At 31.5% G+C, this 17,995-nt stretch overlaps 1 protein-coding gene across 3 annotated transcripts in view; it reads right to left on the bottom strand.

Annotated features, from left to right (window-relative positions):
- LOC117171443 (A disintegrin and metalloproteinase with thrombospondin motifs 9) overlaps positions 1–17,995 on the bottom strand; it is a 263,326-nt gene that overhangs the window by 69,247 nt on the left and 176,084 nt on the right. For all 3 annotated transcript variants that reach the window (XM_033358776.1, XM_033358777.1, XM_033358775.1), the window contains one exon: positions 1,461–2,469. In XM_033358776.1, the coding sequence (XP_033214667.1) occupies positions 1,461–1,734 (274 nt within the window). In that variant the 5' untranslated portion in view covers positions 1,735–2,469. The remainder of the gene's footprint in view (positions 1–1,460; positions 2,470–17,995) is intronic.

The raw sequence follows: 17,995 nt of genomic DNA, 5'->3' as shown, positions 1-17,995 counted from the left end.
TCTTTAAAAAATAGTATATTTTTTAATAGGAACAAAATAAAGGCATTTTTGCGATTATAAACAAATATTAAATTTGAAATAGTGTATCACTTAAAAAAAAATCTAAAAAGAATGTTACTTTGAGAAATCTTAAAAATTGTAATTTACACACTTTGTTGTTTATTTATAATTTGTACTGTTGTTCATTAGAGACAAACTAGTAGCAAAAAAAATTGCCATAATTTTTTGGCATACAAGAATATATTGTTAGATTTTTATATTAGGTATCCGAACAACAGACATCAACCGATTTCTTCTTTTATTATTTTTCTTTCGGATGTCAAACCAACACTTTTTCAGCTCGGCTTAAATGATTCGATTAATTTCAACCATTTCATTCCACTCTAGTGTAAGTGTTCAAATTCAGGAAACTTCCAAATTAGAATGCATTTGAAAGCAAAAGGCTTGATCTGTATAATTGTACATTATTTTTCGTTTTGAATTTCAAAATGTTTGGTTTCAAATTCAACAATTCGAAGTTACAGATTGTAGGTGACGTAATTTTCATTTATATAAGTTTACATAAATTGCAGTTTATTAATTCAAAAGTTAACCAATTTTGAAAAAGATAAACTATTTGACTAAAAAAAATGTTCCGCTTCAAACATTTAAAAGCATCTATGTATTTATGATGGATAACAATTTGAAGCCGACAGATGTTTTAAATCATCTACATTTGACACTGTCAAAAAATTAAGTCTTCTCAAAGTAATATACGTCGAAATCTACAAACATTTTAACCAGCAGAATTTCAACTAAGCTCCAACGGTTCAAAATTACAGTTAATATAATTGAGATTTATATCAATTCACATAAATTGTAATTAATTAATTCAAAAGTTAACCAGTTTAGAAAAAGAAAAATGATTTGAATAACGAAATTTTCTAATTGAAAAAATCCTATTTCGTAGAATTTTAAATGTAAAAGCGTCTATAATTATGATAAATAAAAATTTGAAGGCGATAAAAATTCGAAGTCATTTACATTTGAAATTGTCCAAAAGTGAAGGCTTCTCAATTTAATACACATCGAAATTTAGAAACACTTCAACTAGCAGACTTGCAATCTGTGATGATTTTGAATTTGTCTTGAACGATGGCCAACCATAAATGCAATTTATTTTCAAAATATTTAATTACGGTTTATTACCACATATCGTCTAATTTTCTCAAAAAAAAAACAACATATTTTGTCCGCAAGAGATTCTGTGACTTCAAAAGTTGAACCTGTTCGATTTAAAATAGATTCGGTTTTTTATCTAACCAAATATGGCGAATGCTAGCGTGAAAAATTCTCCAAAAAATTTCAAATGCGTTCTTGGACTACCTCTAATGGACAAATAGTCTAATTTTCTGCTTATAAAACAAGCCGCATCTCCGACGCATATGAATTATTGAAATGAAGAGCCAAAAAAGACTCACCTTCGTTGCTAATATTCGTTGTGTTTGATTCCAGAGAATTGGCGACAGATCTATCTGGCATCAATAAGTCCTCGCCTTCATCCTCTTGTCGCTTGTCAGTTTTGTTGGATTGCTCGTAATCAGTGAGAGCGGCGCTATGATCCTTGCCGTACGCCCTAGCGATCCCAGTGGTATCACTGCTCAATAAACCGGTCCAGAGGATCACGAAAAGTATCACCAGAAAGAAGATGACCGCGGCAGCGATCGTGGCCAGCCGATACGAGATGTAAGACATGCTTGCTTGCAGGCTCTGCTCTTGCAGCCGGGCAGCTCTCCTCCTTTTTCTCCCGAAAGCTGAAAGACGAAAGCCGAAACTCAAGCGTTAAGGATCTCCCCTCGAGTCAAAAACACTGTTGACGTCTTTCTGCGCTGCTATCGTCCAAGTAGAGTACTCTGAACGACAGGTTCGAAAGCCTTTGCTGTTCATCGCGTCGGCGATTCCTGCCACATGGATGAATGCCCGACAGAAACTGGAGAACTCGTCCCGCGAGTGTGCTCTTGGGTCTTGGCGTCGGTCAATGTCTAGACCTCGATCCTGATGCCCGGTCGGGTATCGAGTTTCATCGTGATTTCTGATTCCTGATTTCTGATTTGTGTGTGGGATGCTGAACGTGGATTTTAGGTCGACCCTGTGACCATCGATTGGATCATGTCAATCCCGAGCACGAGGACCCGCCTCGTCGAACTTCTTCCGCTTCGACGATGTCAAAGACGTCAACGACATTTACGTTTAGAAGATTCGTCAAATGTGTATCTGGTCCATTAGAGAAGAGTTGCTGCGAGAAACGACTTTCAGAGCTTGCTGATTGTATTTACAATGAAAACATACCGGACACAGACACCGGGAATAGCGGGAGAGACTGAAGACCTTGCGAGGCTCTCGACTTGTGCCTCCTCCTCCTTTGTTCAACTTCAATTCCAATCGGTGGAAGACTTGCTCACTCGAGTCAGTTGATTCAGCTTTTGACTCCTGAAACAAAGGGATAAAGAGAGCTCAGAATGGGAATAATTATTTTCGGGAAGCTGGGGTGCGAAAACAGTAGGGCGATATTTATGCTGGGAGGTCATCAAACTCGCCAATTTCCGTCAAGCGCGAGGACGTCGACCGCCGCGCCGATGAGAGACCTTGCGGTTTCGCATGTGTTTACATGAGGGGACTTGGCTTTCTTTCGTTTCTTTTCCTTTTTTTCTTTCTTTAATCGCGTTTTTTGTAGCAGGGGTGCGGATCCGGACGATGGCAAGCCGCTTAGATTAGGCAGAAGCCTCAAGGGGAGAGTTATGCATGTGGATGTTTTTCATGCAGAGGTGCTCTGTGGTGTACTTTGTGGAGTACAAAGTGTTGAGGAGGGTTGTAAAGGTGGTTTATTGCTTAAGTCATGCAGATGAAGAGATCGCTTTTTTCTTAGCTAAATGTATACAGTCTTGTTTTTCTTCTTTGGGTCAATTAGAAAAGGGAGAATGAACTTTGCAAGATTACAAGTAATACAGATCTAATTTTGTACAAGTAGCTTTGAGAAGTGAATGTTGAAAAGAGAAATCATTCTTTCAAGGATACGTGTATCTAATTTTATACCTTTAAGGTTTTGAAGATACATTTTATCAACATCATTTTGAGATTTAAATTTTGAACATATCGTTTTTGAAAGCCAAAATCACGTCTAGGAGCATTCAAATTCGGGTCTTCAAACATTCAAGCTTTTAAAATTAAAAGCTTCCTAGTTTTCAAACCTTCATCATACAATTGTGAATTGTCTAGTGTTCACAAATTTGACAGCTTCTAACTTTGAACACATTTTTTATGATATTGTGTCTCGAATCTGAAAATATTAGAACTTTAATCTGTTCCATTTGCAACTCAAAGCCTGTCAGTTTCGATCCTTTAATTACATAGAATTGCAGAAGCGTCAAAGTAACTCAGAATTGACCGTCTCTATAGGTCACCTGAGCACAATTCTGTCGATTCAACACAAATTTTGTCGAGTCAACATCTTTTGAATATTCCGTTAATAAGATGCTTGGCTCTTCATACATAAAAATGTTTTACACACAATTTAACCCAAAAGTTTTACAAAATCTTTTCCTGGAATAAGTTATAATTTTTTACGTTGGCAAACATCAAGCCAGAAAAGTTTTATCAGCTAGAAAATATTTGGATGATCTAGCCTAATGTAGTTCATTCAACATGGTCAAGTTTCTCTGATAATGCAAAAGTCTAGTAGTACAGAGTAGGGAATTAGCTATTTAGAAACCCTGCTGAGAAGAAAGTTCATTTGCGTATATCAACTATTCAGATGAATGCAGAGATACGAGATAACTGATCAGTTCCGGGTATTAGATGTTTGACTTATTTTTGTTACGATTTCAGTTTTTCGGTATACGTTAAATTGGATATATAAATTACACTTACATGGTTAAATTAGAAGAATATACTTTTTTTAAATTGTATTTATTCTTCAAAATTTTTACAAATTTCTAGAATTAAAAATGTGAAAATGCACAGTATTTAAGATGGGGTTCGAACCAACAGAGCCATAGTAGAAGTACAACGAAAATTATCATTAGTACACAACACAGAATTTGAAAATATTACAAGCTGAAAATTTTCAAAATAATTTAATATTAAACTCATGAAAAATTGAATATTTTCATGTGATATCAAGTTATTCACATTTGCAGGGTACATACCTGATAGATGGTTTGAAATTCCCGATTTATCTCGGTCCATTAAAAAGACTTAAAGATTTGAATCATTGCAAACGATGTATAAACATTATGAAAAATTTAAAGGATTTCTGATTTGGAACACGAAATTTTTCAAAAGAATTAAGAAAATAGAGTTGGAAAATAAAATAATTTTTGTTCATAAGAATTGCTATTTTTATTTGGAACAGACAGTTTTTTAATAGAATTATAATTCTAAGTCAGGATAAAAAGATTTTTCCAAAACTTCTGTTCCTTTTCGAAAATGCTAGGTTCCAAGCTTTTTTTTAAATCTGAGAAAGGTTAAGTTGAAACAGGAATTATTTTTGTAGTATATAAAATAATTTTCCTACATTTCCTACATTCAAAGTTCCATGTCAAAATTATGGTTCTTTGCGGGAATTCCCTGTCCCAATTGTTAAAATTATATTTCTTTACTGAAGTTGCCTGTCCCTAACTGTAAAAATTAATTTAAAATAATTGGAAGTCCTTGGAAATACACTAACGATGACAAAAACAGTCCGAGAAAAAATCAAATGCTGAATAAACACTTTTGATATTTTTGAAATTGCTCTCATAATTAAGAATGATTTCACTTTAAAAAATGTAATTATTAATAATTAAGTCGTTGCACTCAAAACATAATTAAAGATTTGTTTCCAAGATTTGTCATTTCGTACTTACTATAATTAATATTTCGAATGTAAATTTGAATCTGAACTGTTTAATATTCTTAAACTCAAAATAAAAATAGTTTGAGTTTCAGCTCCTACAATATTTTACATTCCAACAAATTAATTTTGTATAGGTCCAGCGAAAAAATATTTGAGGTTTAAAAATAATTACAGTTAAACTCTTCAATATAGCCCTCCCTTCTATATCACTTCCGATAATTAAGACCGCGCCACATGTAGGTGTAACAGGAGCTTCGCGGGGTGCGCGGGATATGTAACTGTCACTCAGGCGAGCACTCAAGCATGAACAAACAAAAGAGGAACTGGCTATAATGATTTAGTTCCCACCCACCGTCAGTTGATTTTCAAATATCGCATATTTAAAGAAAAAATGGGAAAAGGAGGTCAATGCAGGGGAATAAGGAAAAGACTGTGATTCCCTGAAGTTATGGAAGCACTTTTGATTTGTATATTATCAGATTACCTGTCATTTTCCGGATTTTCCGATTTATGAGTCAAGTAGATACCCTGATTTTCGAATGATTCGAAAGCTGCTTTACTAGCAATTGATTTAATTCCCAATAAAAAAATAAGTTTACCTGAATATCTCGGTTCAGTTGTCACGCTGTTGCATTTCAAATTTGCATAATAATTTTGATAATACTTTAAAGTCCTGAAATGTCGATTTATCTTTTAAATTCTGAGGATTGCATCTTCTAGATTAACATCCTTTCTCATTGCAATGATACTAATTGTAAGGAAAATAATGATAAGCCTTGAAGAATAAGTGCCTATTATATTCTGGACGCAATCAAATCCAGAATCGCAACTGAAAGCTTGTCTTTTTAAATGCATTAACCCATTTAAATTTTCCAACGTGGGATTTCTAGATGAATGAATTACAAACAAGACCAAGAAAGTCGCTTCTTACCTGGATAAAATATAAGTCTCGTAGGAACAAACTGAGGGTTTCCTTTTCGGGAAATGTTAGCTAGGAACGCCCTAACTCCTTGAAGATCGAACTGGCTTTGTGCGATTGTTAAATTAAATGCCGTACCTTATAAGAGCAGGAAAACAATGAGAGAATTGCATTCGTTTAAGAGGGTGTACTTTTATGGCTAGCATATTTACTCTTACACTGTTTTTGCCCACGATTTTACGGCCTTGAAGGTATAAAAGACACGTTTAGTAAAACGATCTCACAATGCAGTTGCAAATTTTATATCCTCGTTCTGAAACGCATCATTGGTCGTATAGCAAAAAATCTCAAAGTATGTCCTTGTTGGCTGAGGCATCAGTCATTCCTGAAAGTAACGTAACGATTCCAAAAACGCGTTGCACGGACTCCAGGAAATAATTAAGCATCAATCACAGGTTTATAGCAGCCGATGCAAACTATTTGAAATCCTTGTCTATGAAAATCCGAGCCCGTTGGCAGTTCGAGCCCGAAGGCCAGAGCGCAAAACATAAACTTTCTCGTAAACGAGGCTCTCAAAGTTTCCGGAATGCAGAATTGGCAGTTGCACTAGCAACCAAGGAGTCGATGATAAAGATAGAAAGATACGCTTTACAGATGCGAAAGTAATCGTAAAATAGTTCTTGTATATCTCTTTCTGTGATAAGGAAATTTCCCGATCTTTCAAGGATAATGCAGAATTATTTACTGTGCGTCTGAATCTTATTGCAAATCTACAAGACATAGCCGAGGATAAATTGAAATCAAATGTTTCTTCTCAATATATTTTTAGAACATAGAATCTATTGTCAGAATTGTAAATACAAGCACAGGGAGGTCATTCAAGCTTAAAAAATATTCCAGGCTATTTCTCAGGTTTCCCGCTCAAAAATGAAAATTTCCTGGTTGAATTTTGAGCGTATACAATAGTAATTATTTAATACTAATTGTTTTATTATATATTTTTTTAAAGATAAAATATCTAATGTAAATTATTATATAAGTGCTTTTAGACTTCACATCCCAAAAGGCTTTCAAAACAGGAGTGACATATTCTTAAGTACAGAAAAAAAAGTTTTATTATCAACAAAGAAATGGCGTCAAAAAGTAACGGAACAAAATTAAAGGATAATTGGTTAATATTGAGCAATACGAATATTGAAATCAATTCAATTCTTTTTCCGTTTCGACATTGATCAAAAGAGTGAAAATAACCAAAGTTTAATATGAGTTATTAAGAAAATGACCTGAAACAAAATTGAAACCCTACAAGGAGAGAAATTTCGGGAGATTCATTCACGGTACTGCTCCTTGATTTTATCACGCTTTGGCGCTAGAACTAAGTACTCGCAACACTCGTTTTTAAAGCATAGGTATCGAAGTTTCAGGCATTAGGCCCCGCCCCTTTGCTCACAGGTCTTAAAATTACGTGCAAATTGTAGCTCTCAAATCGCGCGCTCGTGAATTAATCTTTTGAAATTTCTCTCCGTGTAGTTTCTTATGTGAGAGTTCAAGTCAAGATATATAGAATTTCCCTCAAAATAGAGAAATTTTCCACCCAATAATAGTAGAATTTTTTACGAAAACTGATGAATCCTGAACCGACAATATAACAGAAGACTTCTCAATTAAAAAGAATAAACAACCAAAAGTAGTTGGACTTTTTATTGTGGTCTATTAAATCAGTTCTCATTTAAACGAAAAAACGAGAAAAAAGCGATTTTTTAAATAGGAGGAAGAGGAATTCTTAAAAAAATAGACAAAACAAGTGAATCGGGGAAGCAGAGTTCAATCTGTGCATTATTTAATAAAGTTATATTTTTATGTCCTCGAAATGAACGGAAGTGGGCAAACTTTACATTTGAAGACCAAATATGTAACACTGGGGTGGTCCAAAAATGCATGGCAATTTTTTGTTGCATGCAAGAGGGCAACGATCCTCCCCATTTTATTCCAAATCCGAAAAAAGAAATTCCGTAATTTCTAATTTTTTAATTTTAACAGGTGCTGGTTTGGCTTGAAGTTTTCCATGTAAAATGCATGGGGAAAAATCACTTTTTTGAGTTTTCAGAATAATTTTTTAGGGTTTGAAAAAATGTTACGGGAACGTATGGCGGCCTGTAGAGAATTATGCAACGAAGAATTTCATCTATCAGGCATATGGGTTTGACAACCCTACCACACCCCTACGAGTACCTGAAAACTACCCTTAAAACAAAAAATGTCAACTCTTCATGAAACCGGCCATCTGAACACTGTATTCTCGTCTTTTTTACTTAAAATTATTAATATTGGTCTAGTGCAATATTTATTATCATTGGTTCATTAATTGTTTTTTATTTAAACAAATGGAAGTTGTTTAAAATATTTTTTTCGAACATTCATTTTTTTCCTTCAAAATTATTACAATTGGTCTAGTGGAACATTTATTAACATTAGTTTATTAATTTTGAATGGTTTTGAACAAATGTAATTTGTTGAAATATTTTTGGGATAAAAATTATGAATATTTCTTCATTGGAATATTTATCAACATTGTTTGATTAATTTCATTAATAAATTAATTATTAATCAGTAATTAATTATTACTAATAAATATTCCACTAGACCCACAGTAATAATTGATATAAAAAAAAATTCGAAACGAAATTATTCAAACAAATTCCATTTGTTTAAATAATTGAAAATGAATTAACTAATGTTAATAAATATTTCAATAGACCAATAGTAATAATTTACAGTAAAAAAATACGAGAATATAGTGCTCAAAAGGTCGATTTCATGAAGAACTGACATTTTTTGTTTCAAGGGTTGTTTTCAGGTACTCGTGGGGGTGAGTTAGGGGAGTCAAGCCCATATGTCTGATATATGAAATTCTTCGTTGGATAATTCTCTACATGCCCCCATACTTTCCCGTCATATTTTTATAAACCCTAAAAAATTATTCAAGAAACTAAAAAAAGTGATTTTGCCCCATGCATTTTACATGGGAAACTTCAAGTCAAAACCGGCACCTGTTAAAATCGAAAAATAGAAAAATTAAAAATTAGGGAATTTCTTTTTTCGTATTTGGAATGAAATTGGGGGGATCGTTGCCCTCTAAAAAAAGCGTTTTCGAGCCACCCTAATGTAACACGTGAGCTTATGGCACTCTTTAACTTCAGCTCAGTTTTTTTCGAAAAGCAAGGTTTTAATTTATTTGCGTTCCAGGTAATGCCTGAGGTACTTAATCCTGTTCTTAAATCCAATACCGCCTGCAGCCGGATTTTTTATTATTTTTATTTTTGTTTATTTTAGCTCTCACATTCCCTTGGAAGTTTGGTCTCAGAAGTGGAAAACTGCATAAAACCAAAAACTCCTAAGCACAGCCGGTTAACAGCAGAGGAGTTAGAATAGACATTCGATAACTTTAGTGCCTAAATTCATCCTTGTCGTAAAAACTCCCGCTTGAAATTAATTAAAGGCAATGAAAACACGATTAAACGAGAATCCCAAATGGTCACCCCTCCAAGCACTAACCGCGCCCGTCCGTGCTTGACATTGGATATCTCGACGAATCGGGAATCATCACCCAGCGACCGTCATCGGTTTACAAATTATTCGCAATTAATCATATAAAATTAGGGTAACTATGCAATTCCTATGTTAAATATAAAAATAGGAAGTTTTCGTTTTCAAATGTAAACGGAACTTTAGTATTTGAAGCATCCATCAACATAAGATTTAAATTCTTTAATATAGGGTAAGTGTGGGTATTACTGCGGATGCTCTATTTACTGCGGTTTCAAATATATATAATGGTTTAGAATGTTCTGAATGTATATAATACTTTGAAGCAATTCAGAAAATTATTATGTGATTTATTTATACTAATCACCAATGGATCAACTCAAGTATCTGTTTATAACTAATTTATTCAATATATTTTTTATGAAATCAATATTTGGCATACATCAAGGCATTGCCTTGATGAATAGACTACTGTGGTTTTCCAGGCGCTATATCATAACCTACAAACTAACCTTTCTTAGCCGCCAGTGATAATACCTGTCAAAGTCGCAGTTAGTCTAATGTTACAAAATTGTAATTTTAAAAAACTGTTAATAAATTTATAAGTGAGCGTCACTTAAATTTTCCAAAATATTTGCAACTTCACTTAAAATGAAATGGCAGTATTATCAGCGCAGTGATTGGATCACCGCAGTAGGTGGCGCGCAGTAAATCATGCAAACCCGCAATCATGCCCACATTGAACATTTTTTTTGAATACGCATTTTTCACGTAAATCTGATTTCTTTTCAGGGTTTAACGACTGGATTATATTCATCAAACGCCAAATATTGATTCAGGAATCAATGCGTAGCGATGGTCGCATTCAAACACTTGTTTTTTATCTTCAAAAGTCGTCTTGATTTTTTGTCCGTAGTAATACCCACACTTACCCTATATTAAAAAAGGAACTTTCATTTTTGAAACAAACATTAACTTTAAAATCTGAAACGTAAAATGATCTTTAATATTTCAACTCTTTCCCGGCTCTTTCCTGGTGCTCAAAATCCCTGGGTTTCCCGTTTTCCGAGTCAGTGATAACCCTGAAGTATCTAAAATTAGCGAGTAAAAGGAGGCTCGTCCAATGCCTAGACTTGAATAAATTACTGAAAATATTAAATTTCTTCTCACGGGACTCTCCAATTCCTAGAATTAGTATAAACTGAAACCTGTTCAAAATCTTCTGTTCACTCTAAAAAGACAAAGGAGAATATGACAGATCGTTCTTTCGAGATGAAACAGGGATAAAAAAATGAGAGATACATTTTTCTCGGGATTGAGATAATCCAAATGTTTTGAAAATGTTATATTTCACCTACTAACATTACAATTGAGGAAAGATATCATGGGGTAAAAGATTTCTTATTCATAGGTGTGGGATGGATTAACAAGTCTTCAGACGAGCCAACTGGTCAGACAAGCTATACAGGCAACATGTGTTGGAGAACTGCAGAACAATAAATTTGAAGACACATTTAGGAACGAAATCCGAATCGAGCGAAATAATAAACAGAATTCGTCGAAAGGACGCCGAATCGAAAAAGAAACTGTGTTCTCAAGATTTTTGGAATTTTTTTCGTCTGAGATAGATGAGATGAGAGTGAAGCAGTCTAATCTCTTGAGTGTTTCTCCTCCTGGATGATTAATTGATTTTTTTTCGCTAGAGCTAAGCAAAAGTTCAAGGTTTTTTTCTAACCTGACGAGGGTGGAACTAAAAAAGTGTGGTCGGAATTAGAAATTAAATCTCCATTAATTCCAAGATGATATATTTATATCTATTGAAATAATTATTAATATTTGATAAAACGATACCGAAATTTTGAAAATCCAGAGTGTCTACTCAAACCATGGAAAAAAATTTCATGACAATACTAGGCTCTTCCTAGTATGTATATGAGTTTATTATGAATAATGTTTTTTCAGTCCTTGTAAATACCTAAATTTATAAAAATAATACTATTCATATGTAAAATTAAAAAACTATTTGTTTTTATTTTTGAAAGTATCTTTATACAAGGACATGTCGACGCCTGAGTAGAATAAGGTGTTCGTTCCGAATGTGCTCGAGGAAGGCGTTGGTTCGAAGTTCGTTTGAAGAAGGTGCTCGTTCCAAGTTCGGTTGAAGGTGTTGGTTCAAAACTTTTTGGAAAAAGGCGTTCGTTCATCGAAGTATTTCATTCTTGAAATTTTGTAGTGGTATCACTGACGCAGGCATCAAAGTTTTCTAATATAAATGTTCCTTATTTTATTTCAGCTTTTAATTCATACGGTTTTGCATAATTATATAAAACTAAGATAATACGACACCACTTTTTAAATTTATTTAAAAATCTCTAGATTATGAATTAATTATAGTATATGACATGCACTGTGTTGAGTGTTGAATAAAATAATGTTTTGCAACAGATAATTGAATATTATATTATTTATAACAAACCTGCCTATACTAGCGAAAAAAGGACGTCCTGGATAATTATACGTCTCGTACATTATTGAATGCATTAACATAATTTATTGAAGAACAATAATAATACATTTTTCAAAAAAATTTAAGATATGTATATTGTGTATTATGCCTAATACTATACAGTACATTTGTAGAATCTTTGAATATATATATTTTTTTCAAAGAAAATTATGTATATTTTTTAAATAAACATGATCATCGAAAAAAGTAATTATTTCAAGCATAAGTAATAAATCACTCCATAATTTTATTATAAAATGAGTTATACTCTAAAGGAATAACCCCGCTTGAACACATGAATTGTAAATCCTTATTTTTTCCTTATCCAATTAAATTTTCATTCAACAAATTCTATACTTAAAATTTTGTAGTGGTACCGCTGATGCAGGATTTCAGCCTTTTTAACAATTAAAGTTTTACTATTTTATTGAAATAAGTTTTCTGTGAATCTAAGAAATTAAGTTATATTTCTTTTTGACGATTTAATCAAACCGAACAATTATTAGTGATTTAAAATCACGAGAAGTTAATTTCAAAATAATAGGAATCAGGATTAATGTTGTCGAATTTTTTGTTTAGTAATGTAATTTTTAGTTTATTTTAAGTGAAAAATATGCCCGCTGCGCGGGTACAATCTCTCTGGGCGTCGTGCGCGCGGCGCTTCGTGCCAAGTTAGAGCGTCTATGGCGCGCGGGTACGCTCTCGCACTTCGAGCTCGTTTTCGTATGTTTAATACGTACACTTTAACTACATTTTTTCAAGTATCGTAAATATTATAAATTAAATCAAATACTGTGATTTAAACTTCTGAGGAATTACAGTCATAAATTGTACCGATCTTTTCTTCGATTTGTTTTTAAAGAAGGTTCTTAAAGCACCTACGGCTTTGACGATTAAAATCTCATCACGAATCTCGCGCTCGCTAACTTGTATCCAATTGAAAAGCTTCATCAAGATAATTTGTAAATCTTGTTAAAATATACTAAAAAGAACGCTTTAAACTTATGGATCTCTTAAAAAACCAAAGTTACATATTTTCGAAAATGATCCAACTTTTGAAACTTTTGTCTAATTAAGAAATTTCTTGATAAAAGATTCGAAAAAATATATGTTATATCTAGCAGAAATTTGGATTGATATTTTTTAACCTATTAAAACAATTTTTTTCCTTTTTTTGAAAATTTTAAAAATGTTGAATAGCATATATCTTTTTGAAGTTTAATCGAACTTTAAAATGTCATTAGGATAATTTGCAAATCTTTTTGATGCGTACCAGAAAATTTGACAACAATTTCTAAAACTCATAAAAAAATTTTATTAAAATTTTGAAAGAGCTCAAACTTTTTGAATTTGTGTCTAATAAACAAATTTAACAGTTATAGTTTCTAAATATATTTGATAACTAGTGATGAATTTTAATGAAATTTTGTAATCTTTTAGAAAAGATGCCTTGATTTGACATATTGAGCCATAACGTGCCTGAGCAGCGGGCATATTTATCACTTAGATTAAACTAAAAATTACATTATTAAAAAAAATTCGACAAAATTAATCCTGATTCATATTATTTTGAAATTAACTTATCGTGCATTTGAATCAATAATCATCGTTCGGTTTGTATAAATCGGCAAAATTAAATCTGACTTAATTTTTTAGATTCACAGGAAACTTGTTTTAATAAAAAATGAAAACTTTAATGGTTAAAAAGTCCGAAATCCTGTATCAGCGGTACCACTACAAAATTTTAAGTATACAATTTGTTTGATGAAAATTCAATTGGATAAAGAACAAAATAAGGATTCAGGTGTCAGTGATACCACTAAAACATTTTAAGAATGAAATACTTCGGCGAACGAATGCCTTTTTCCAAAAAGTTCGGAACCAACACAATCTTCAACCGAACTTGGAACCAACGCCTTTCTCAAGCAGATTCGGAACGAGCACCTTCTTCAAACGATCTTCGAACCAACACCTTCCTCGAGCAGATTCGGAACGAACACCTTATTCTACTCAGGCGTCGATGTAATTTATTAGTAATACAATTTTTAGATATTTAATTAATAGTTTCAATTTAGAAAGTTTGGCCAAATTAGTACAGTATATTCTTAAATAAATTGATTATGAACATCGAATAATGAAATCAATCAATAATACCGAAAACATAATTAGTATAAGAAGAATGACTTTTAATAAAATTGTATAAATTTCGCTAACTTTTGACGAGTTTTTCATACTTAAAATTATACTACATTAATAGGGCAATTTTTGTTTAAAGTTAAACTTCCGCCTTTCATGTCAGAATTTGTATTATTTTCTAACACTCTCGGTTTCAACTCAGAATTAGACAATCTGTATGTTTAACTACATTTATCAGATGGTTGAGTCTAGCCTGGCAAGAGAAAGGGAGAGCTGGAAAAGGGAAGTGGGAGCTTGTGCTAAGATTGATAGACCATACTTTTATTTTCTTTATTATACCATCGAGCCATATCCCTTTCAGGGTAATCGTGACTCACTCGGTTCTAGCCAAGGATCAGGGAGTTCATATGAGAAAAGTGAGGATGGGAATTTTACAAGGCGGTTTAAGGGGGGGGGGGGATATAGGTTTGTAGATTAATCCAGAATCTCCGTTTTGTTTTTTAAATAACTTTCAAAATTCCTTCTTCACGATAAAATGTTTATTATTTTCGAAAATTCCTGGTTTCAAGTCATCATTAGAATTCTTTTTAAAAAATTCCTAGTTCCATCTCAGAATTGTTTTTAATTTCAAGATTCCCTGTTCCAAGTCAGAATTATGATTGTTTTGATAAATTTCCTGTTCAAATACAGAATCATAATTCCTTTCGAAAACTCCTCATTTCAACTCGCCATTAAAATTATTTTGGAAAATTCCTCATTCCAATCAAGAATTTTAATTCTTCGGAAAATTTGCAGTTCTAACTCAGAATCTGTTAAAATTGAAAAATTCTGCACTCAAAGTCAGAATTTTTATTATTTTCAAAAATTTCCGGTTTCATCTCAAATTAATAATTAAAAAAATATATTATGCCTGAATCTAGAATTTGAGTGCTTTTCGAAAACTCCCCTTAAATATTTGAAACCATTTGAAATGTTTTCATTTCTCAATGACTATGAAATTCACAACAAGAAATTTCTTAATAGTATCAAGTTTTTGGTATTCCATGCGTTTAATTTAGGAAGCTTTGGCAAATGATTAAGATTGAAAAGAGTTTGTTTGAATCAAAAAAACTTTTTTCTTTGATATACATTGAAATTTGTCGGAGTCAAACAGATTTTGGTTGATTTAAGAGAATAGCTAATTGATTTAAACACAATTTTTAGTCGAATCTACCAAATATTACATATATCAAAAGATTTGATTAAGAAAGGATAAAAATTTGGCCCACAAATTTTGATGATTCAACCAAAGCTTTGGTTGACAATATTATTATCGTTAAATATTTAAATGAATTAATAATACTAAAACTACAGTAATTAACCTGTGACACATTTTTTATAACTACTTAAAATTCAGTGCACATTTAACAAAATAATATTTGCAACACATCAATATATTTTCTGATGTAAGTGAACATTTTCAAAAGAAGTTTGATTAAAATAAGTATAAAGACAGTACTATAAATTTAAATTACAATTAAAAAAGCATATTTTTCTTTAATTTCATATTAAAATTATTAAAACAAATTTAAGCAAGATAGAAAAAATTCCCTGAGCTTTCCCTGAATTTCCATGAACAACGACATTCCAAAACATTTCCAGATTTTCCAGGTAAGTAGACACCCTGAAGTCTTTTAACAACAAATGACAAAATTTAATCAAGATGATTTTTTCTAGTATCAGATAAATGGAGGATGCAGTAATTAAGTGACTGATAAAGATCTCCCATTCATCTTATGTAACTTCGACCTGAGAAAGTTGGGGGCACCGACAGAGAGTGAATTTTTTTTCTGAAAATACCAGAAATAGAATTGCTAACTGAGCTGAACCCTGGAATTGACCTTTTTTAAGTAAAATAAATCGGGAGTGGTCGTGACCTGTTAACCGACGTAAGTAATCCATTGGACCCGATTAAAACCAGAGACGCTCTTTTTTCAAAGGAAGTCTCCATACAAAATAATTCGCAACAAAGTATGGCTGATTCACCATCATTTGCTACTCGATTAATTTATCCTCTAATAATAAAACGGCAATGAAATGTGTCATCTTTAATAATTTAACTTAGGGTTTCTACAATATTTTGACTTTAAAATTATCTATTTGAGGTTTCCAAACCAATTCATTTTGATTTAGAGTATACAAATAATGTTACTTTAGGAGCACACTCGACGTTTTTTAAGCTTAACAAAAAAATCTAATTGTTACTCAACTACTCATTGATTTACGTTACAAAACTATCTCAGTAGTAAAAATGGTTATTTTTGAGTTAATTTGATTACATTATTAAATGCGATTTCCAAGTAGATTGATTTAAAACTACTACGTGTCACTTTTCTTATATTTTCTGCGTTTTGAGTACTTGTCACATGTATTGCAAGTACAAATAATTTTTAATTTATAGCGTCAAAATTTAAGGCATATAATTAATCATGAGAAATAGAGCGTTACAAATTCAGAAACGTAGTTTAGATAAACCTTTAAATTGAACAATTTTTAATTAAAATTGTTGGGATACACTGAAGAATAGTTATTTGATTGGAATTATTTGGTTCGCGAAATATGTCAATGCTAATTAATTATTGATGTTACTGCTCGGTTAATTAATTTAACAATTGTACGAAAATGTTAATGTGAATTTTTTCGGATTTTTTTTATCAAGTCTTATTTTCAATTTCTTAATTACAAAGGAACAGTTTTGAATGCTTATTATAAGGTTTTCAGTGAGTTACTATTACAAACTATCGCCCGTTTTTACCATTTTTTTCACTTTTTCTTATATTTTCTGCGTTTTGAGTACTTGTCACAGGTATTGCAAGCACAAATAATTTTTAATTTATAAGGTCAAAATTTAAGGCATAGAATTTATCATGAGAAATAAAGCGTTATAAATTCAGAAACTTAGTTTAAACAAACCTTTAAATTGAACAATTTTTAATTAAAATTGTTGGGATACACTGAAAAATAGTTATTTGATTGAAATTATTTGGTTCGTAAAATATGTCAATGCTAATTAATTGTTCATGTTACTGCTCCGTTAATTAATTAAACAATACATTGTATATCAGTTGCACATTTTACAAACTAACGCTGTTGCACTAACTTCTTTTAATGCACGTATGTCAATGTCCAGAACTGTTATTTTGCTAAACTAAACTTAAACATTATTGTTTAATTATAAATTGAAAGTCATAATGATTTATCAATTTGAAATTTCTCGCACTCAAGATTAAATAATTAAAACTGTAGGGTGTTAAATATGAATTATTTTGAATTAGAATGTCTTTAAATAAAATAATTTCGAATTGAACCAGTTGGAGTTAAACGTTTTAAGATTGAAAACGTTCGAGATTAAATAATATTTCAGATTATGCATTTGAAAATAAACTAATTTAAAATACCAAGATTTGGAATTTTTTTCGATTTAATAAATTTAAAGCTTAATAATTATATATTGAAACACATTAAAAATTGTTTGGCTTCAAATCTAACTAGCTTAAAATAGAATTATTTCAAATCGAAACTAAATTTTAATTCAAAACATTAAAATTTTTTAGAAGGATTATCGTCTGAAACTAAAAATTCTTCTATTTTTAGGCAGCCTGTTATACAGTAGGGTGGGTAGATGATAAAAAATTTTTAGAAATTGAAAATTGTTTAGTGAAATAAGGTGAAACATTTTTTGTTTCGAGAATTGAAAAAAATCCGTATGTGTAAGAAAATTATAGTAATTTTGTTTATGTACAATTTTTGGCATTTAATTCCAATTAAAAATTAACATGAAAAAAATATAACAAATATTACATATTTGAAGATATTTAATCAAGCATATTTCATACAACTAACCAAAAATGTTGTTAATAAAAATTAACTGAATTTTAAAATATTTCATTTTTGCTAATTAAAAAAAACTATCTTAGAAAAAAGTTATATTTAAAATTTTTTAATTTCTTATTAACATTTGATACTAAAAACTGTA

Source organism: Belonocnema kinseyi, chromosome 4 (genome assembly GCF_010883055.1).
Source record: "Belonocnema kinseyi isolate 2016_QV_RU_SX_M_011 chromosome 4, B_treatae_v1, whole genome shotgun sequence".
NCBI lineage: Eukaryota > Metazoa > Arthropoda > Insecta > Hymenoptera > Cynipidae > Belonocnema > Belonocnema kinseyi.
Note: the sequence above shows the minus strand (reverse complement) of the source record. Positions and strands in the feature narration are given on the sequence as shown.